The sequence below is a fragment of the Tachysurus vachellii genome, chromosome 2 (genome assembly GCF_030014155.1).
Source record: "Tachysurus vachellii isolate PV-2020 chromosome 2, HZAU_Pvac_v1, whole genome shotgun sequence".
In the NCBI taxonomy this organism is placed as follows: Eukaryota; Metazoa; Chordata; class Actinopteri; order Siluriformes; family Bagridae; genus Tachysurus; species Tachysurus vachellii.
This window is the reverse complement of record NC_083461.1, coordinates 1560285-1581047: the sequence shown is the minus strand read 5'-3', so window position 1 is coordinate 1581047 and position 20763 is coordinate 1560285. Positions and strand designations below refer to the sequence as shown.

Genomic DNA, 20763 nt, shown 5'->3' with positions numbered 1-20763 from the left:
CAGTGATGCCTCGAGATACGAGTGCTTTGACATACAAATTTTTTGAGATACGAGCTGTGATTCGACCAATTTTTTTGACTTGCGATACGAGCAAATTTTTGAGATATGAGCATCCGAGCCGCTGCTGCCGCCGAAACAAAGATCCCCAACAACCACGTGTGCTCTGTTTCCCCCGCCTCAGCTTCCTGCGTCTCACTTTCACTTCCAAAAGTTCTCACTTTTTTTTAAAGCCGCCATTCCACTGCACATGACAAACGACGGCCTATAAAACGGAAGTCATTCATTTCCTATGGAGAGCGCAAAGGTGCTGTGAGGTGCCGACCATCTGAGGATCCGAAATTTTCGGATCTGTTTTGAGCGTTGGATCCGTTAAAAAATGTGAACTTGTGCGACTACACTGCATCCGATATACCGACCGGACAGGTTTTTATTAAAACGACTGGCAGATGTTAGTGAGGAAAGAGTGACAAAAAAGGCAAAAACAAGTGAAGAAAAATTAAATGTATAGAAAACAGAAATTGTAGCAATTAAGTTAAGAGAATTTCAGTTAAGTTCGTTAATTTTAGTGAAGTTTAGTTAAGTTCCATTTAAGTGTAAAGTAGCATTAAGAGTGTACAGTAGCGAGTAAGTGAACGAAAGTGAAAGTGTAATTCCTCCTAATGCCTGTTTACTCCTCCCTCAACCTCCGTTCGCATTTCCGTAAAATAAAACCAGTTTATTTTTTTAACATTCTCTTTTATTACTGTAAGTTTTTATACAATATTTGTCATTTATAAATACAGTACTGAACATTTTTCATATTCAAAACACAAACAAAACAACTGGAGTGGAATTTTGCGAGCTGGAACGGATTATTGGGATTTCAATTAATTTAAATGGGAAAATTGCTTTGAGATACGAGCAATTTGAGAATTTGTGGAATTTGTTGGTGAATCTTGACTTGAATGAATGACTTACAGGCTCTTAAAATTTCTGGAAAAGTGGAAAATACCAAAATTCAAGTGGTCCACAAAAACTTAAGCAAATTATGTACCAAGAGCCTTTTCTTGATATTTTTACCTTCAAAATCAAACAAAAATGTATATGTTTTTACATTCTAGAAATAATGTTAAGAATTTCAAGAAAAAATGCTGAGAGCACTGGTTTACAGTAGAAATAACTCAAAAGTAATAAAATGTCATTTCTCTATTTTATTTTAACTTGAGCATAAACGTCTTCATGGCTATTGGCTCTGGATGTTCTGGAGGATGAAGCAAAACTCACAGCTGCATAGTTCAAAACATCATCATCATCAGTCTGATGAAGAACAAGAGCTGTTTATTAATCAGAGCAGATTAAAAGTCTAAAATAATGACTACACCAATATTTAGGTGAATAGATGTCTATTAAAATTATCTGTGCATTTAGATGTGGATTTTTTTAACAGAACAGAATCCCAGTTAATAGAAGACTGGATTAATAAAAGACGGAATGCGACGCTGTGACCATCGGAGACTCCATCGTCTGCCACATCCGTGCTACTGCAGCTAAAGGTAAGGTACACATTCGCTGTTTACCTAGTGCTCGTGTTCTTGATGTCGCTGCACAGGTACCTGGGATCCTGAGCAAGCACACCGGAGCTGTGGTTCTTCATGCCGGCATAAACGACACCAGCCCGAGGCAGTCGGATCACCATTCACTCACACTCCCACCCCCCATTGCCCCTACACTGAATAAACTGCGCTACTAGCATTGTTTTCATCTGACTTCCTGACTTAGTGCTGTTGTTTCGTGGCCACCTCCCTAGAGTGCCCTACACAATGAACATATTTTGTGTTAATGTTTTTAAATAGAAACACATAAAAAATGGTCACACTTTGATATTTGTGGAATTTCTTAATACATTAAAAATACTCTAAAAATCATTTAAAATAAAGAACTTTAACAAACATTTTTAATCTGATTCAAAGTTCAGTGTCTGAAATATAATTTCAGGTTAAACAGCCACATGTCATGGAGTAACCAGGTCCTTCCCTCACTCACCAGCATTCACATCCACCTGAGTACTAATCAGCACCACCTATTCCGCATTCACCAATCAACACACACCCTACTGTATATAAGCCACTCTCAGTCACTCACTCATTGTCTGGTCTCGTATGTACTAACATGATTTTCTCTGCAGTCATTCAAGCTCCAGACTCCCGTTTATCTCACAGCAGTCGGCTACCCTTCCTTCGTCCTTGCTTTTGGACGATTTGCACAATGGGAAACCATTGAGGTGAAGAGGTGGCATCCTCACTGTTTGTCGACCTGTTTCCCTCAACAGCCTTTACGACTTAGTCCATCAATATCCAGAGTACGAGTACGTACCACTTCCATTAAAAGCCCTCACTGTCATTTGTGACTTTCACAAGTGCAGTTTCTGTGCTATGATGGGGCCTGAAACCTGATTGAAACTCTTCCAGGATATTGTTCTTCTGTAAGAAGGAGCTCAGTTGAACAAAGACAACCTTTTCAAGTATTTTAGACATAAGTGGAAAATGTGAAACAGGTCTGTAATTTGATAGGTCATTTGGATCTAAATTAGGTTTTTTGATGAGTGGCGTAATAACTGCCAACTTGAAGGATTTAAAGACGTAACCTAAAGATAACGAGGAGTTAATAATATAAAGAAGAGGCTCACCAGCTTTATGTAACACTTCTTTCAGTAATTTAGTTGGAATGGGGTCTAGTGAACAAGTTGTTGATTTAGCTGTTGTAATAAGTTTATCTAACTCTTCCTGTCCTGTGCCTGTAAAGCACTGTAATTGTGTGCCTAGAGCCTTAGGTGAGGCTGGGTCACTAGTTGCTTTCATATGTTGAGCGTCACCTATTTTTTTCCTGATACTTTTGATTTTGTCAGTGAAGAAACTCAAAGTCCTCACTACTGAACTGTGATGGAATAGTTTGTTCAGATTTCTGTTTTTTTGTTAATCTAGCCACTGTGTTAAATAAAAACCTAGGATTGTTCTGGTTATTTCTTATGAGTTTTCTCAGGTGCTCAGCCCTGGCCGTTTTTAGAGCCTGTCTATAGTTGGACATACTTTCCTTATACGCGATTCTGAAAACCTCTTATTTAGTTTTTCTCCACTTTCGCTCGAGGTTACGGGTTTCTGTCTTGAGGGTGTGAGTATGACTATTATACCACGGTGCAAGAGTTTTATCTCTAACCTTCTGTAATTGGATTGGGGCAACAGTGTCTAATGTGCTAGTGAATATAGCACCTATGCTGTTAGTTATTACATCTAGATGGTTTGTGTTTAAGGGTACAGTAAGAAGTCCAGACAGATCAGGCAGGTTATTTGTGAATCTGTCTTTAGTGGTCAGAATAATAGTTCTACCGAGTTGATAACGTGGTGAGACACAGTTAGTCTGTTCTACAGGTAGTGTGTACGTTATGAGGTAATGGTCTGTGATGTCATCACTTTGAGGTATGATATCTATGTCATTGACGCCTATTTTGTGTGATATTATTAAATCTAGTGTATGATTACGACGGTGAGTTACTCTAGTGATGTTTTGTTTAACCCCAAATGAGTTTAGTAAGTCCATAAATGTGAGTCCTAAAGCATCGTTTGTGTCGTCAACATAAATGTTAAAGTCTCCTACAATTAACGATTTATCAAAGTTAACCAATAGGTCTGAAAGAAAATCTGCGAATTCTCTAAGAAAATCAGTGTAGGGCCCTGGGGGTCTGTACACGGTCGCTAGAGCAAGAGACATCAGGGATTTTTTCATGTGCGATAGTGTAACAAAGGACGAGCACTTCAAAAGAATTAAATCTATACTGTGTTCTCTGGGTAACAGTAAGGGAATCACTGAAGATAGTGGCAACACCACCTCCACGACCAGTCTGACAAGGCTCATGCAACTTAGATATATCCTGACGGTGTAGACTCATTTAGACCGATGTAGTCATTTGGCTTAATCCAAGTTTTGGTAAGGCAGAGTGCGGTAAGGCTATTTTCTGAAATTATTTCATTTACAATAAGAGCTTTGGAACCAAGTGATCTAATGTTCAGGAGCCCAAACTTTAGGAACTGTTTTTGTATGTTTCTTTGGCATTTTTCTGGTCTGATTACAGACACAGTTTCTATCGGATGAGCTACAGTATGTGTGCATTTGTGTCAATGTGTTGAGGTGAAGGATGGCTATTGAATTTTGGATTTAAAGCGTAGTTTACCAGTCAGAAGGTGTGCAGCGCCCTGGAGATGTGATCCATTATACTGTCTGATACAGGGGGAATAATTAAGTTTGATATTATTGTTCTGTATTTATTATTTTTGTTTATCTTTTTTGTTTGTTATTTTGATCACCTTTTGGTTTTGGTTTCTAGAAATATTTCGTTGATATATGTCAATTATATATATATATATATATATTAGTTGTGTTGTGTAAATGTACATACTTACCTGTTTACTTACCTCCAGTGTCAATGATGGTCTAAAAAGGGGCGGGGCTTGGCCTATAAGAAGGCGCCCCAGAGAAAGATCGGGGAGTTTACCTGGCTAGCGAGCGTGCAAGTGTGGTGCCGTGAGCAATTTCTTTTGTCTGAAAGTAGTGGACTTTATATAATATATATATATATATATATATTAATGTTTTCTTTCCTTTTGGTTTTTTCGGTTGTTTCCTTGGTTATTTTTGTACATAGTGTTTGGTTGGTATTCACCTCTTGGGCACTGTAAAATAAACAGCACTTTTACATCTTTGCGAGTATTGCCATTATTTTTTTTTAGTTATTTTTCTTTGGAAACCCAGTTACGCCTGACAGCGGGTCTGCGAGGACCTGTTGTCTAACAAAATGAATTGGAATCCTCTGTATGAGACGATGTTATTGGGTAGGCCATAGACGTGGAATACAAAGTTGAACAGAGCCTTAGATCCATGGCTCCATTTGAGTAGGATAAAACAGCATGATTTTAAAAATCGGTCGATGACCACCGAGAATCTTGTGTATCAATGTGAACTTTGCAAGTATGTGATAAAATCGATAGCCAGATGTAATGCAAGGGTGTACAAAATATATCAAAATATACTAAAGGTGTTAGAGCGTAGAAACCGCAATACTGTGAAGAATCCATGGAATAATTACACATCAGACATGAGCACCAAAGTGAAGTCTAGTATTGTCTGTATTGTAAAGATATAATGTCTTGAATAGATCATGACTCAAGATAAGTGTGGAGATTTATTTTACTGTAAACTTTTTTTCACAGCAATCTACACAAGTACGTTGTAATATTAATAAAAATGTCCTTATGCTAGTATAAGTCGTTTAGAGTATGTTTGAACTCAGGAGATTGTGACCTCTGTTGGTGTTGTAAATCTTTGAGAAGTCAGAAACCAGGAAACCAGCCAACAGCCGGGTTGTAGAAGTATAGGATATTTATTAAGTCAAACCAAATGGTGGAATAAACACAAAGAGGTGACACGCAGTGATAGTCTGATCATCAATGGTTTTTATGTCTCCAGAGTATGTTTGGTATCTGGTCTGATTTTAGCCAGAACTGATCTGACATCTGATCGTGCCATGAAGGGGTCACGGTGGCTTAGTGGTTAGCACGTTCGCCTCACACCTCCAGGGTCGGGGTTCGATTCCCGCCTCCACCTTGTGTGTGTGGAGTTTGCATGTTCTCCCCGTGCCTCGGGGGTTTCCTCCGGGTACTCCGGTTTCCTCCCCCGGTCCAAAGACATGCATGGTAGGTTGATTGGCATCTCTGGAAAATTGTCCCTAGTGTGTGATTGCGTGATTGCGTGAGTGAATGAGAGTGTGTGTGTGCACTCCATCCAGGGTGTATCCTGCCTTGATGCCCAATGACGCCTGAGATAGGCACAGGCTCCCCGTGACCCGAGGTAGTTCGGATAAGCGGTAGAAGATGAATGAATGAATGAATGATCTGACATATCATTAAAAACACACAGCCTAAGTACAAACATCTTTAAGAACCAGTCCATTTTATGATAGATCAAACATATAGTAGGACGTCTTCTTAGTGATCATATTCTCAGAACAACACATTTACATGTCACACAGTTATAATATGTAAATCATCACAATCATATAGATTTGGGTACAATTAAAATCAACACAAGCAAATAAAGAAGAAAAACAAGGGAAATCCCCCAGTGGTCATGAGTGGTACTGCAGCACACTGCTGTAGAATCATTTTAATAAACAAATCAAATGAAGATTAAACTGAGCTCTCACTGTCAGTACTATTACACATGATGAAACTTTACTAACCTACAAATCTGCATAGTCAGAAACCCTAAGATTAATATAGTGATGGAAAATTGTTAGACTTAAATTCTAGATGGTAAAATGTGCCACATGATTCTGTACTGTACTTTAACTGTGTTGTTGCTAAATATGCAACAAATTTAACAAATAAATTTCATAAATTGTTAATTTTTAATAATTATTTAAAACTGACTGATGATTTCCCATTACAAATACACCAGGATGATTCTTTGTTCCCCAGAATCAAAAAGTTCTAAAAAGATTTAAAAATCTGAAAGACATCAGTATGATATAGAAAGAAAAAAGAGAATGAAATCAGATGACTGAAGTCTTGTGTGTTTTCTTTAGAAAGAAATCTCCTTGCTCACACGAGTAATGGCTTCGTTGATGCTGATTGAATCAAAGACAGAAATTAGAAAAACAAATAAAAATATGAATAAATTCCAGTTTAGAGTAAATACTGATAAAGCCATCACATACCTCTCAACCTTCAGCCCAGACTCACACAGATTCACCAGAACCTGGAGATGTAGATGAGTGACAACATGCTAAGAGACAGAGAGACAGAGAGAGAGAGAGAGAGAGAGAGAGAGAGAGAGAGAGAGAGAGAGAGAGAATTGTTTAATCTTGACTCCAGGTCGTGTTTGTTAATGAAATAAATCATGTTAACTCACCGGCTCCTTTTCCCAGTTGAAGAGATTGTTCTTAAAATGTTCAGCCACGACTTTGAGCTCGTACGTACGAGTCACCTCACGTTTTTCCCTCAGAGTTTGTGGGGCTTTTAGTTGCTCTGCAATCTTCTGCAGTGCTTCATCCATAGTCTTCCTCTTCTACAAATGTGATCATCATACACAATATTAGTACAGCATTAATATCCAATCTATAAATCTAATATCTAATACAGAACCCTAACCCTGTTTCATTTGTGTTAATGTGTAATTCATCATTAAAAAGTAAACATTTTTAACACTATTGTAATGTCACAAGTTCCTCATTAACCTGCAGTGACCAGGTGATGCTGCATCTTTTCTATTTAAACCCCAGGGCTAAATGTCATTATGTCATTAATATTTGATGTTTTCTTGAATTCTTGAAAGATAGGTGTGGTCGAGCACCGGTTTGTGAATGGAGAACAGAGCCGAGGGGATCGAGTGGTGAGGATCTCACACACATACACACACACACACACACATACACACACACATACACACACACACATACACACACACACAGACACACACACACACACACACACACACACACACACACACACACACTTTTATCTGGATACCTGACCGAGCTCATCCACATAACAAATGTCACCTGTCTGTAGCAGGTGTGGGCGGGGCTTACTATTTGAATTGCAGAGTTTGATTTAAAAATTGTGTAAAAGTTGCTGGAAAAGTTTCCTTACGCTTCTTTAAAGAGTTTACACTTCTTCATGTGACAACAAGAACTAACTCACTAATAGACATTAAATTTTACCTTAAACTGACAGTATGGTGTCATTTATTAAATAAAGAAAATGTAATCATTGTAAAGTTTCTGTTGTGTTATAGGAATTAAACACTTTAGGGACATGGTGTTACTTCATCACTAAATTCATCAATATTTCTAGATTTCTGTAAATCTGCTTTATTACAATCTACAATGTTAACAGTTCTATACAAATAAAACTGAACTGAATATTTCACTGTAACATCACACAGTTTATTAGGTTCATATTTCCTTTATTTTCTACTCAGAATGAAGAACTTTAAATAAACTGCAGTTCAGTAGAAGTGGAAGTGGTTTACTCACTCGTACAAGATCATCATATTGTCTTTCCAGGATCTTTTTTTTTTCAGGGTCCTTTTCATTTGTGATCATGTTTTTTTTTATTTGCAGTGGAATATCTATAGTGTCTATCACCTCAGACACTGTGAAGTCAGTAGGAGGGACTGATCTGGCTCTTGTGACAGGGGCGGGTGATTTACAAATGACTTCACTCAACATTACTTTAGATATGTTCTAAATAATGTTGAGAAAGAATAAAATAGACATTAACATTTCACCAAATAAAATAAAATACCGTAAGGGTTTAAATGTTGAATAGTTTTTTTATTTAACATACCATGTCACCGTAGTTGCACGGCGTCTGAGACTCTCCAAAACGCTGCACAATCGCGATGACATTTTTCTTTATGAAGGAAAACTGATCACCAAATGAAGTCGTGCTAAGTTTCACCTTTAGAATGATGAAAGAAGAAATAATTAAAATAACAAAAGAAAAATAATAAACATTTCCAAATATTTCCATATTTATATTCATCACATGTAACACTAACTATCTCAGTGTGTTGTAGCCAGTTAGCACCGAAGACCCCAGAAATCCAAGCATTTAATCTTTGGTCATAAAAATGAGCATAGCCAGATTCATCAGGCCTGCATGAAGAAACTGCATACACTGAAAGAAGAGATAAAGGACTTTTTAGAATAATAAAAATTTCTATTATTTAATTAATTAAATAAATTGTACTAACCGTTGCTGTCCTTCAGCTGATCCAGCATTGATCCAGAATGACACGCTTCTATATAAATCACCATCTACAAACATTGACCAGGATTTAAACAAATTCTGATTGTGAGCTCACAAACATGAGACTGTTCATGAAGTTAAACATTAAGGAAACTCACATTCATATGTACCTGACCACTTTACTTCACTTTGCTGACATTAACATTACAGAATAAACAGTTCTTACATTCCACCCCAGATAATTACCAAGTCTTATATTACTGTATTTATTATTCTGATTTTTTATTTTGTAAGTCAGCTGTTATAGCTCACCTGACCTTCACCTGACCCTCACCTGACCCTCACCTGACCCTCACCTGACCTTCACAAGACCTTCACCTGACCCTCACCTGACCTTCACCTGACCCTCACCTGACCCTCACCTGTTTACCGACTTTGATCTTGGCCTTTCTTTTGTATCTTTCTGTTTGACTGTTAGTTAATAATTAAAATTAATATAACTGTATCTGCATCTGTCTCACCTCTCATTTTGTGACACAACAGGGTATTAGAACAAGCACATTAATATATCCAGAATTCTATAGCACTGTGGTGTAATCTGTGACATATTTTAGTAGGAAAAAAATTATAAAATAGAAGAAACAAAAATACATTTAAAGATGTATTAAAATGAGTTTTAAAATACTTACCTGTGAAAATTTGCCTGCCTTTGACATTGCTGTCACTGTGTTAATGAGGTCATGTGCGTAAAGCTGTAACAGAAAACATCTGATTGTTACTAATCCTGATCTCAGTATTATATACTGTAGTATTAGTATCTAGAGACTTCTTGTGTCCAGTTTATTCATTCTTTATATAATTAGGAGGTAAAGTTAAGTCAGTGCTCAGATGTTTATCTAACTGAGAGCCGTGAGCAGATTTGGTGACGTACCTCAATATTCTTCCCATTAGATAATTAAAATCAAGCAAATGGTCTTCATACCAAAATGTTGATCATAAATACAGATGATATTTTTAATTTGCATCTAGATCACCACCTTTAAACCAAAATAACATTTAAACTTCTGATCTTCCTAGACCTTAGACTGCCAAACCCCATCCTCCTCCTCCACATTAATACCCTCCTCAGGAGAATCAAGTCATTTCTACACACAGAGGCTACTAGAGGCTACATTCTGTCACACCCCGGAAGGAAGGAGGAAGGAGACAGACCCGTACACAGGATAGCTTCAAATGATAGGGGTTTAATACATAAGGACAAACAGAAATATCCAACTACACGGGGACTAAACGTAAACCGTAACTAATGAATCCGCACTGCCATCGGCAACACGGCTCACATTTAAACACAAGACAGGTCAATCATACAATGGGGAACAGGTGTGGAGACAGGGAGGAGCAGACGATGGCGGGGCAGCCACGTGACAAAAACAAACAACAATCGCACGTGTCCAAAAGTCCGCGCTGATCCCTGACAGAACCCCCCCCCTTAGGGCGCGGCTCCCGAAGCGCCAAAACCCGACAAGGTCCGGGGGGGGGGAGGCACACGGCGATTGGCAGGTGAGGGGAGCAAGGACGACGGCGAGGCAAGTGGGGGGAGCAAGGACCATGGCGAGGTAGGCGAGGGGAGCCAAGGCACACGGCGAGGCAGGTGGGGGGAGCAGGGCACACGGTGGCGCAGCCAGAGAGGGCTGAGCGACATCCACAGCCGAGCTGAACGGCCGAGGCGACGTCCGCATCTGAGCTGAAGAGCCGAGTGACGTCCACCGCCGAGCTATAGGGCCAAGCAGCATCCCCCGACACACCACGGCCAAACCCTCGCCTCGACGAACTGAGGAAAAGGCAGGGAGGGCGGGAAAGATCCTCCGCCTCGGGCCTGCAGCACCCCCCGCAGAAGAAGTGAAGCGACGTCCTCCTCGGAGAAACCGGAAATGGAGCGGCATCCTTCACCGGGAAAATGCGGGGCGATGCCGCAGGGCACCAAAAAAATAAAAAGGGGCCCAACTAGGAGGGTGACATCCTCCGCGAATGTGGTGAAGCGACGTCCTCCTCGGAGGAACCAGAAATGGAGCGGCGTCCCTCACCGGAGAAACGCGGAGCGATGTCACCGGAAAAAGGGCCAGAAGGAATGACGGAACAGTCCAGGGGGAGAAGGAAAAAAAAGCCGGTCCGAGCTGGAAGCTATCCTGCTGGGTCGTAGTTCTTAGACGGATTCATTCTGTCACACCCCGGGAGGAAGGAGACAGACCCGTACACAGGATAGCTTCAAATGATAGGGGTTTAATACATAAGGACAAACAGAAATATCCAACTACACGGGGACTAAATGTAACTAATGAATCCATCGGCAACGCGGTTCACATTTAAACACAAGACAGGTCAATCACACAATGGGGAACAGGTGTGGAGACAGGGAGGAGCAGACAATGGTGGGGCAGCCACGTGACAAAAACAAACAACAATCACACATGTCCAAAAGACCGCGCTGATCCCTGACACATACAGCTTCTTTATCTGATCCAGAATGCAGCTTAATCCTCATCACAAGCACTCAACTCTAAATACAGTAGAGAAAGAGATCATGTACTAAACTTACTGTGGAATTTGGAAAGTGAAAGACACCATGACCTCCATGGTCGGATAAGTAGATGAACACAGTATCATTTTTACCACTGAAAGAGAACATAATCAAAATAATAAAAGTCAGTGTATTTTCACACACATCATACTGTATACACTCAATATTGGATCAATATTGGATGTAGAAGCTGCACCATACTACCCAAGCCCTACTTAGTTAAGGCACTTAAGGCCCTCAGTGAGGCCACCAGTACTTGCCCTATAACACCATGTCACTTGTGTGTCTGCCTTTGAGTGCAGGTGAGGACACAAAACCCACCATACAAACACCACACTGACTGGCGAGCAAATCCACAGTGAGGCCACCAGTCACTCTGAAGGAGTTACACAGTATAGTGGCTAAAAATGGACTGAAAATGAACCTCACAACCATTTCAAGAGCTCTGAATAACTGAGGACTGTGTAGGAGGCATGGCTAAAAAACAGCGATTAGAAATCGCTGTCAAAAACATTCTTCAGTATTTCACAAAGCTGGTCGAAACTTACTCAAACACTTACTGCAGCAGGAGAGTTTATAAACTAGTCTGAAGATGGTGAGAAGTTTTTTTATAAATGTGAACAAAAAATTATTTTAACATTTGACATATTGTTAAGATCATATTTCTTTATATGTTTTTTTCAATAAAACAATGGCTGAAAGAACCTGAACAATATAAAAAGTAAAATTGACCTAATGGACATAAATACCTTTGTATGACTTTTTTTGCTCCTGTTTTCTTGACAGCAGATGAATCTCCACGCAGTACAGCAAGAAAGTTGTCAGCTGTAACATCCTGATAATGGACCATTTAAAAAGGTAGATTCCAAATCACAAAAAAGGAAAAACAATAAAGTATAATGTGAGTATTTAATGTTTGTGTGTATAGAATACATTACCGCTCCAGTGTAGTCCTTTGGAACCCCAGGGTAAACATTAGGTCCTTTTGGTACATTAATGATTTTACCCTTATCAGGGTTACTGCAGAAAAATATCACACTTTATTATGAATATTTATTCATCATATCATTATATAACTGGTGACACAGTGATACAGTGAGTAGCTCTGACACTCACAGCCCCACATACACCTCCATAAGGTACTGACTATGTGGACTTTCCTTTAGGTTCTCCAGACTTCTTGCACAGTAAAGTCATGCCAGTTGATGGACTGGCTTAGTTAAATTGCCACTGGGGTGAATGTGTAAATGTGTGTCTGTCCCAACTGGTGTGAGTTTTCCAACCTCATTCCCAGGATTACGGAGAGAGTCAAAACACAAATAGTGTGATTCTCACCAACTTCTAACAACAAACAACTAACCTCAGGTGACCATTTCCATTTATTTCTGAAAAGTGAAACAAGCTTCAGAAACCAGGTGAAGAAAAAATAAGTGCACCCTATAATTCAGTAACATGTAGAGCTCCATTTATTAACAATGACATGAAGTGGATGTTTTCTGTAGAAGTTTTTCAGACTCTCACATTGGTTTGAATAAATTGTCTCTCAGTCTTTTTTACAACATCACTTTGGTTCAGTTCAGTTGCTCTTAAGTGCTACAGCATTTTAATAGGGTTAAGGTCTAGACTTTTGGAAGATTGTCAGCTACCTTGAAGGGTCTGCATTTAGAAACAATTCTTCTCACTGTGAATTGGTGAATTTCAAATTGTGTAGAACCTTATAAAGTTCTGCTATATAGAGACAGTCAGACTTCTTAACTAATCTTGTGCGTTTCAATAGGAAATCCTGGGTGCTAATTATTCTTTTAATGATTGTGGTAGCAGGATACTGTAAATAACAATAATAGAATTGTCTCATAGTATTGCTGTGGACAGGGCCTTCTGGAGACTCTCATGCCTTCTTAGAACCACTGTTGGATTAGTCAGCTTTATGGTCGGGTCTTCATCCGCAATCATATGAAGACTTCAGAAGGAAGGAATTACAGTAAGTCTGTGGTGAACTCAGGAATTGTGCTGACCCATTAGTTCAGTCAACTATAAAGTGTTGTAGAAATGACATTATTTACATTTACATTATTTACACTGACATTATTTTTCTGTCCAGTGTCACCCAAATGAGGATGATGATCATTTCTGAGTCTGGTTCCTCTCAAGGTTTCTTCCTCATATCATCTTAGGGAGATTTTCCTCACCACCCTCACCTCAGACTTGTCCATTAGGGATAAATGTTAGAGTTAAATAGTACCTTAATTTTAAACTTCAAAATATTTATTCTGTTTCTATACTTATGTAAAGCTGCATTGAGACGATGTGAATTGTTAAAAGCATTAAACAAATACATTGAATTGAATTGAATTGAATTGAATTGAATTGAATTGAATTGAATTGAATTGAACAAGGGTGTACTTATTTTTTCCCACCTGATTTCTAAATGTTGGTTTACTTTTTGGGGAACAAACACAAGAACTTTTTAAGAAGTTCTGAGGACCACACATAAATAAGGACATGCTTTGCCAATCTTGTTGTTGATCCAACAGAATCAGATGGAACATTTTTTACTTCTACTTCTAATCTGTAAAACTCACTCTTTATGATTAGCGATGTCATCATACATCATCACCACAATCTGTTCATCTGGAATCCCATTCTGGTGCATGACTTGGTAAGCGTGACACACAATGGCCTGCAACAGAAACAGTAAATTTAGTTCCTGACAAAGAAACAATATCAGAAACAATTATAAGTCTATAATTTTAATGGTAGGTTTATTTTAACAGTAAGAGGCTAAATAACAACAAAAAAAAATAGAAAAACGCTTTTCAAAATAGTTATAAATTGATTTACATTTTAATGAGTGAAATAAGTATTTGACCCCGTATCAATAAGCAAGATTTCTGGCTCCCAGGTGTCTTTTCTACAGGTAACCTGATCTCAGCTCGTTACCTGTATTGATCCACCGCTATCCACCGCACGCTATCCACCCCATTCTCGACACGTCAATACACTCGATACGTCACTTCCTCTGATTGAATTGTTTGCCGCAAATTTTCGTGCCAGTCTTCGTGCCAGGGTGTTTGCTTGGCTGAGTATTTTGATACGGTGCAGATGAGGACATATTCAAGCTGCACTTGGTGGAACTGTGGAAGACGCAAGCCAGGCCCCGGTCGAGGACCTCTCCCCCTCCACCGATACTGGTCTTTGAGGTCCCCACCTGGAACCGCTTCGCCCCCTTTCGCAAGACAGAACGCAATGCTGTGATCATCAGAGACTCCATTGTCTGCCACGTCTGTGCTACTGCGGCTAAAGGTAAGGTACGCACTTGCTGTTTACCTGGTGCTCGTGTTTTGATGTCGCTGCACAGGTACTTGGGATCCTGAGCAAGCACAGCGAAACTGTGGTTCTTCATGCCAGCAAGAAAGACACCAGCCTGAGCCAGTCGGTCGCTCATAATTTACTCTTTATTGATAACTGTAATGTTGTCAGGGAGCATCCTAGGCTATTCCATGCTGATGGCCTGCACCCCAGCAGAGTTGGAGCAGAAATCCTCTCGGACCACATCTCCAAGGTGCTGCACACCTTCTGACTGGTAAACTACAATTTAAGTCTAAATTACAATAGCCATCCTTCACCTCATCATCACATTGATACAAATGCACACATAGCTCATCCTATAGAAACTGTGTCTGTTCCCCAAGTAGTGAGAAGTAAATGCATGAGAAGTTCTCAAAATAATCTTACCGTAATTAAACCAGAAAAATGACAAAGTAACAAACAAAAACTGTTCCTAAAGTTTGGGCTTCTGAACATTAGATCACCCAAAGCACTTATTATTATTGTAAAATAAATCATCTCAGAAAATAGCCTTACTGCACTCTGCCTTACTGAAACTGGGATTAAACCAAACAATTACATCAGTCTAAATAAGTCTACCCTGACAGGATATATTTATAAGCATGAGCCTCATCAGACTGGCCGTGCAGAAAACTCAGAGAACACGGTATAGAGTTAATTCTTTTGAAGTGCTTGTTCTTAATGTTACACTCTCGCACATGCACACTAAAAAATCCCTTTGCAGATTTTCTTTCAGACATATTGGTTAATATTGATAAAGCGTTAATTGTAGGAGACTTTAACATTCACATTGATGATACAAACGATGCTTTAGGACTCACATTTATGGACCTACTAAACTCGTTTGGGCTTAAACAAAACATCACTAGAGCAACACATCATCGTAATCATACACTGGATTTAATAATATCACATGGAATAGATGTCACTGATATAGATATCATACCTCAAAGTGATGACATCACAGACCATTACTGTACACACTGCCTGTAGAACAGACTAACTGTGTCTCACCACGTTATCGACTCGGTAGAACTATTATTCCGACCACTAAAGACAGATTCACAAATAACCTGCCTGATCTGTCTGGACTTCTTACTGTACCCTTAAACACAGACGATCTAGATGAAATGACTAACAGCATAGGCGCTATCTTCACCAGCACATTAGACACTGTTGTCCCATCAGATTAAAGAAGGTTAGAGATAAAACTCTTGCACCGTGGTATAATAGTCATACTCACACCCTCAAGAGAGAAACCCGTAACCTCGAGCGAAAGTGGAGAAAAAGTAAATTAGAGGTTTTTAGAATTGTGTATAAGGAAAGTATGTCCAGCTATAGACAGGCTCTAAAAGCTGCTAGGGCTCTGAGCACCTGAGAAAACTCAGAGAAAATAACCAGAACAATTTATTTAGTACAGTGACTAGATTAACAAAAATACAGATATCTGAACACACTATTCTATCACAGTTCAGTAGTGAGGACTTTGAATAAAATTGTAAGTATTAGCATGAAAATAGTTGATGTTGAACATATGAGAGCATCTCGTGACCAAGTCTCACCTAAAGCTCTACACTCACAACTACAGTGCTTTACAAGTACAGGACAGGAAGAGTTAGATAAATGTATTACTACATCAACTCCTTGTTCACTAGACCCCGTTCCAACTAAATTACTGAAAGAAGTGTTACATAACGCTGGTGAGCCTCTTCTTCATATTATTAACTCCTCACTATCTTTAGGTTACGTCCCTAAATCTATCAAGTTGGCAGTTATTAGGCCCCTCATTAAGAAACCTAATTTAGATCCTAATGAACTATCAAATTACAGACCTATTTCACATCTTCTTTCACATGTCTAAAATACTAGGAAAGCTTGTGTCTGTTCAACTGAGCTCCTTCTTACAGGAGAACAATATCTTTGAAGAGTTTCAGTCAGGTTTCAGGCCCCACCATAGCACAGAATGTGTGTGTGCCCTGCGATGGGTTGGCACTCCGTCCAGGGTGTATCCTGCCTTGATGCCCAATGATGCCTGAGATAGGCACAGGCTCCCCGTGACCCGAGGTAGTTCATATAAGCGGTAGAAGATGAATGAATAATATTAATCTTGAATTTTGTATTATATTAATCTTTATATTATTCTTTATAATAACCTTTTGTTCTATGTTTATGTTCTGTAAAGCTGCTTTGAGACAATGTCAATTGTAAAAAGTGCTATACAAATGAACTCAAATTGAATTGAATTGTATTAAATACAGAAGCAATCAATCAATCAATCAGATTTCAAACTTTCCACTGTGGCCAAGGCCAAAGAACTGTCCAAGAATGTCAGGGACAAGTTTGTAGACCTACACAAGGCTGAAATGGGCTACAAGACCATCGCCAAGCAGCTTGGTGAGAAGGAGACCACAGCTGGTGCGAATATTCACAAATGGAAGAAACACAAAATAACTGTTAGTATCCCTCAGTCTGGGGCTCCATGCAAGATCTCACCCCATGGAGTATCAATTATCATGAAAATGGTGAGGAATCAACTTAGAACTACACAGGAGTATCTTGTCAATGATCTGAAGGCAGCTGGGACCAAAGGCCCCAAGAAAACAATTGGTAACACACAAAACACACAACGACCTGAAGGACTGAAATCCTGCAGCGCCCACAAGGTCTCCCTGGTCAAGAAAGAACAAGTACAGGACTGTCTATTAGAGATGAGCCGGATACTCTGCTGAAATGAGTATCCGGTACGGATAAAGCACTTCTGCCGAGTACGAGTATTACGAGTAATACGAGTCAATATCTGTACTCGGATTGAATGAAAATCATCATTGGGTAGCTGATTGTGTCAGCGTTCTGTGATAGGCTAGTCACAGCGCCCCTCCCCTACAGTGATAGGCTAGTCACAGCGCCCCTCCCCTACACACATACAGATGTATTGTGTTGCTGTGTCTCGCTCTGCTCACTCACAGTCACACACAGAACAGCTCTCTGTCTCTCCCTCAGTAACTCGGGTTCGCGGGTCTTTTCCGTTAACGTTTAAGGTTTCTTCAGCTTTTTACTTCGGGTTGTAACGTTAATAATACGTATTTACTAACCAGTAGAGTTCTGGTAAACGTGGGTTCGTTCAGACGTGGTGCTTGCTCGGTAGAATGCGACTCGCATTGCGTCTCTGCCTGTCGGAGATTTTTTTTCTTCTTTAAACCTTCAACTGTCTCTAACCAGTAACCAGACACAGAGTGTCTGACACGTTTTTGCTGTATTTCATAAAAACATAAAGGTAGTAAGCTAGTGTTATAAATATTACAAATTAATTATTAAGCTACACACACACACTCACACACACACACCTGGTGTGGAAATAAAAAAATAAAAAAGAACCAAAAAAAAAATCACACTGATCATAAAAAAATTTAAAGTTAAAAAAGAAAGTTATGTTGTTCATTACATTTTACTTCATAATTGCACTGCATTGTTTTGTTTTCATTGCTGCAAAACTTGTTCTGTAATATAGTTCGTTTGCTATCGTGATCAAAACCATTGATCTGAAGCTCAATCCTGATGCTGTCCTGTAAATATTTTTCTAATCAGCAATAAATATAACAATTTCTGATCAACCCATATCAGTTGCATGCTTAAAATAACATACCGGTTAAAGCCCCACCCATTTCAATACAAGCCCCGCCTACTCCAAGTACAGATACAGATACAGATAATTCATATGGTTAACAGATACAGATACAGATACAGATATAGATACAGATAATGCTGTACTCGCTCATCCCTACTGTTTATTCACCATTGAACGTCCAAATGATTTAAAGGAGAACTGGGTGAAACTGTTGTGGTCAGATGAAACCAAAATCAAGCTCTTTGATATAAACTCAACTCGCCATGTTTGCAGGAGGAGGAATGCTGCCTGTGACCCCAAGAACAACATCCCCACCATCAAACATGGAGGTGGAAACATTATGCTTTGGGATGTTTTTCTGCTAAGGGGACAGGACAACTTCACTGCATCAAAGGGATGATGGACGGGGCCATGTACCATCAAATCTTGGGTGAGAACCTTCTTCCGTCATTGAAAATGGGTTGTGGATGAGTATTCCAGCATGAAAGTGGCCTAGCCAGTCTCCAGACCTTAATCCTATAGAAAATCTGTGGAGGGAGCTGAAGGTTTGCATTGCCAAACGTTAGCCTAAAATCCTTCTGAAGCTTGTGCAAACCTTGTGGACAACTACAAGAAACATCCAACCTCTGTGATTGCCAACAAGGGCTTTGCCACCAAGTACCAAATCACGATTTGCAAAGGTCAAATATTTATTTCACTCATTCAAATTCAGATCAATTTATAACTTTTTTGAAATTAGTTTTTCTGGATTTCTTTTGTTGTTATTCTGTCTAAAGTACAAAACGTACAAAATCAAATAATTTTCTCCCCTCACTGTTTGGACTGAACTTAAAAAGACGAAATGATTTTTTTTTTAAAGAAAAGAGAATGTAACAAAATGTACCATGTATTACATTTTTGTATTTCAAAATGCTTTACAATATTTATTTTTTTTTTTGTAATCATCCTATTTACAAAAACCTAGCCAATGATTTGAATATTCTCACCTGATGCCGGTAGTTTTCCCAATCTGTAGAACCTGCTGCCAGGAGAACCCAGTGTTTGCTTTTGCCTGCTGCCATTTCAACTACAAAGTTCCTACGAAGCAGAAAATTATTAGGTGTCACTGGACAAACAAACCTAATATTATAAAATAAAATAAATATGTAATATTTATGAATTATGATGGATTCTTATTATTGATTAATCTTCTATAACTTTGACATTAGTGCATCTACTCATTTCAGCTTTATATTAAATCACTCGCTCTTTTGCGTTATCGTTTCTATAGAAATAAGAGAACATAAGAGAGGATTTAATAGACAGAGAGAAGAGAAGCTGGTGAAGGAATGATGAAGGATTTAAAGCTGTTCATGGAATTGAAAACAGGAACTAACCTGTTTCATAAAACATGAAATGTAAATGTAAATAGATAAAAATTTAGAATTATTAAATCAGTAGATAAATTGTAATTGTTGCCAACATTTTGTGATATTAAAGGAATACACTTATAGGAAAATAAAGAACGTTATTCTAGTAATGTGGTGATACAATTTCTACCAGCTAAGTTTATAAAAGTCTTGAGATTATGTTTTTTTCCACTCATTTATTCTAGTCAGTGCTGCTCAGTGTGTAAGAATCAGATTAATAAAAGATACGTGTTTTTGTCTTAGTTTTGTTTCCTCAATTCTTATAGTATTTCCACCACAGTATCAGTAACTTTATCACACCATCACTCAGTATTTTACTGTAACTTTATCACATACTGTGTCTTATTACTTACAAAAGAACTCACTTAGCTTTTATTTAATTAAAGCTTTCTGTTAATAAACTGTAAATAAAACCTTTTCACTTTAATTGGATTATTAATGTTAAAACAGAAGTAATGTGTTAGTTCTTACCCGGTTTCTCTCCTCCGTCTGTTTCAGCTCTCTGTTAGTTAGACCTGAAGTGTCCTGAAGAGGTGCACTGAGGTATTTATTATCACGGGTCTCATGTGACATACTGTCATTTACAGATAAAGGAAGATTTCCAGTGAACCAGGAGTTCCACAGAATTATTGAGAAATTCAAATGCAAACTCAGTCACACCCATTTACTGTTTTAATGTTATCATGTTATTCACAGCATTGAGATAAATGAGTCACGTTAATGAGGGTTTATATAAAGCTGTGAAAGTTTGGCTGAAATTACATGTTAATATATTACTTATACCTGTTAATATGTCCAAGCTCAACAATCACATCCTACTAGTGACTTAATAACTTTATTAATTTTATTAAAATACAGGTGTTTCACTAAAACTTTAACAACTGTTCTCAGACCAGTTCTTCACACTTACTGGTTTATCATCTAGGATCAACACTGATTGACTGTAGTACTGTATGTGAACCACAGTCAGAACCATCACAGACAAAAGTAGTATCAGACGCTCGTTAACATAGAGAGTGT

General features: G+C 38.7%; 1 protein-coding gene across 2 annotated transcripts; it reads right to left on the bottom strand.

Moving 5' to 3' along the window:
- Nucleotides 1-5391: 5391 nt before the first annotated feature.
- Nucleotides 5392-20316, bottom strand: LOC132861808 (legumain-like). Of its 2 annotated transcripts, XM_060893378.1 has the most exons (14): nucleotides 20215-20310; nucleotides 19321-19411; nucleotides 13944-14041; nucleotides 12300-12381; nucleotides 12111-12196; nucleotides 11380-11455; nucleotides 9473-9535; nucleotides 8788-8851; nucleotides 8593-8711; nucleotides 8379-8492; nucleotides 8066-8275; nucleotides 6940-7095; nucleotides 6746-6813; nucleotides 5392-6655 (listed from the first exon to the last, which is right to left on the bottom strand). In XM_060893378.1, the coding sequence occupies exons 2-14, from the start codon at nucleotides 19393-19395 to the stop codon at nucleotides 6610-6612; spliced, it is 1257 nt and encodes a 418-aa protein (XP_060749361.1). In that variant the 5' UTR covers nucleotides 19396-19411; nucleotides 20215-20310; the 3' UTR covers nucleotides 5392-6609. The 2 variants fall into 2 exon arrangements, with proteins under 2 accessions (XP_060749361.1, XP_060749370.1); XM_060893387.1 differs by lacking the exon at nucleotides 8066-8275 and having other exon boundaries at nucleotides 20215-20316.
- Nucleotides 20317-20763: the final 447 nt, after the last annotated feature.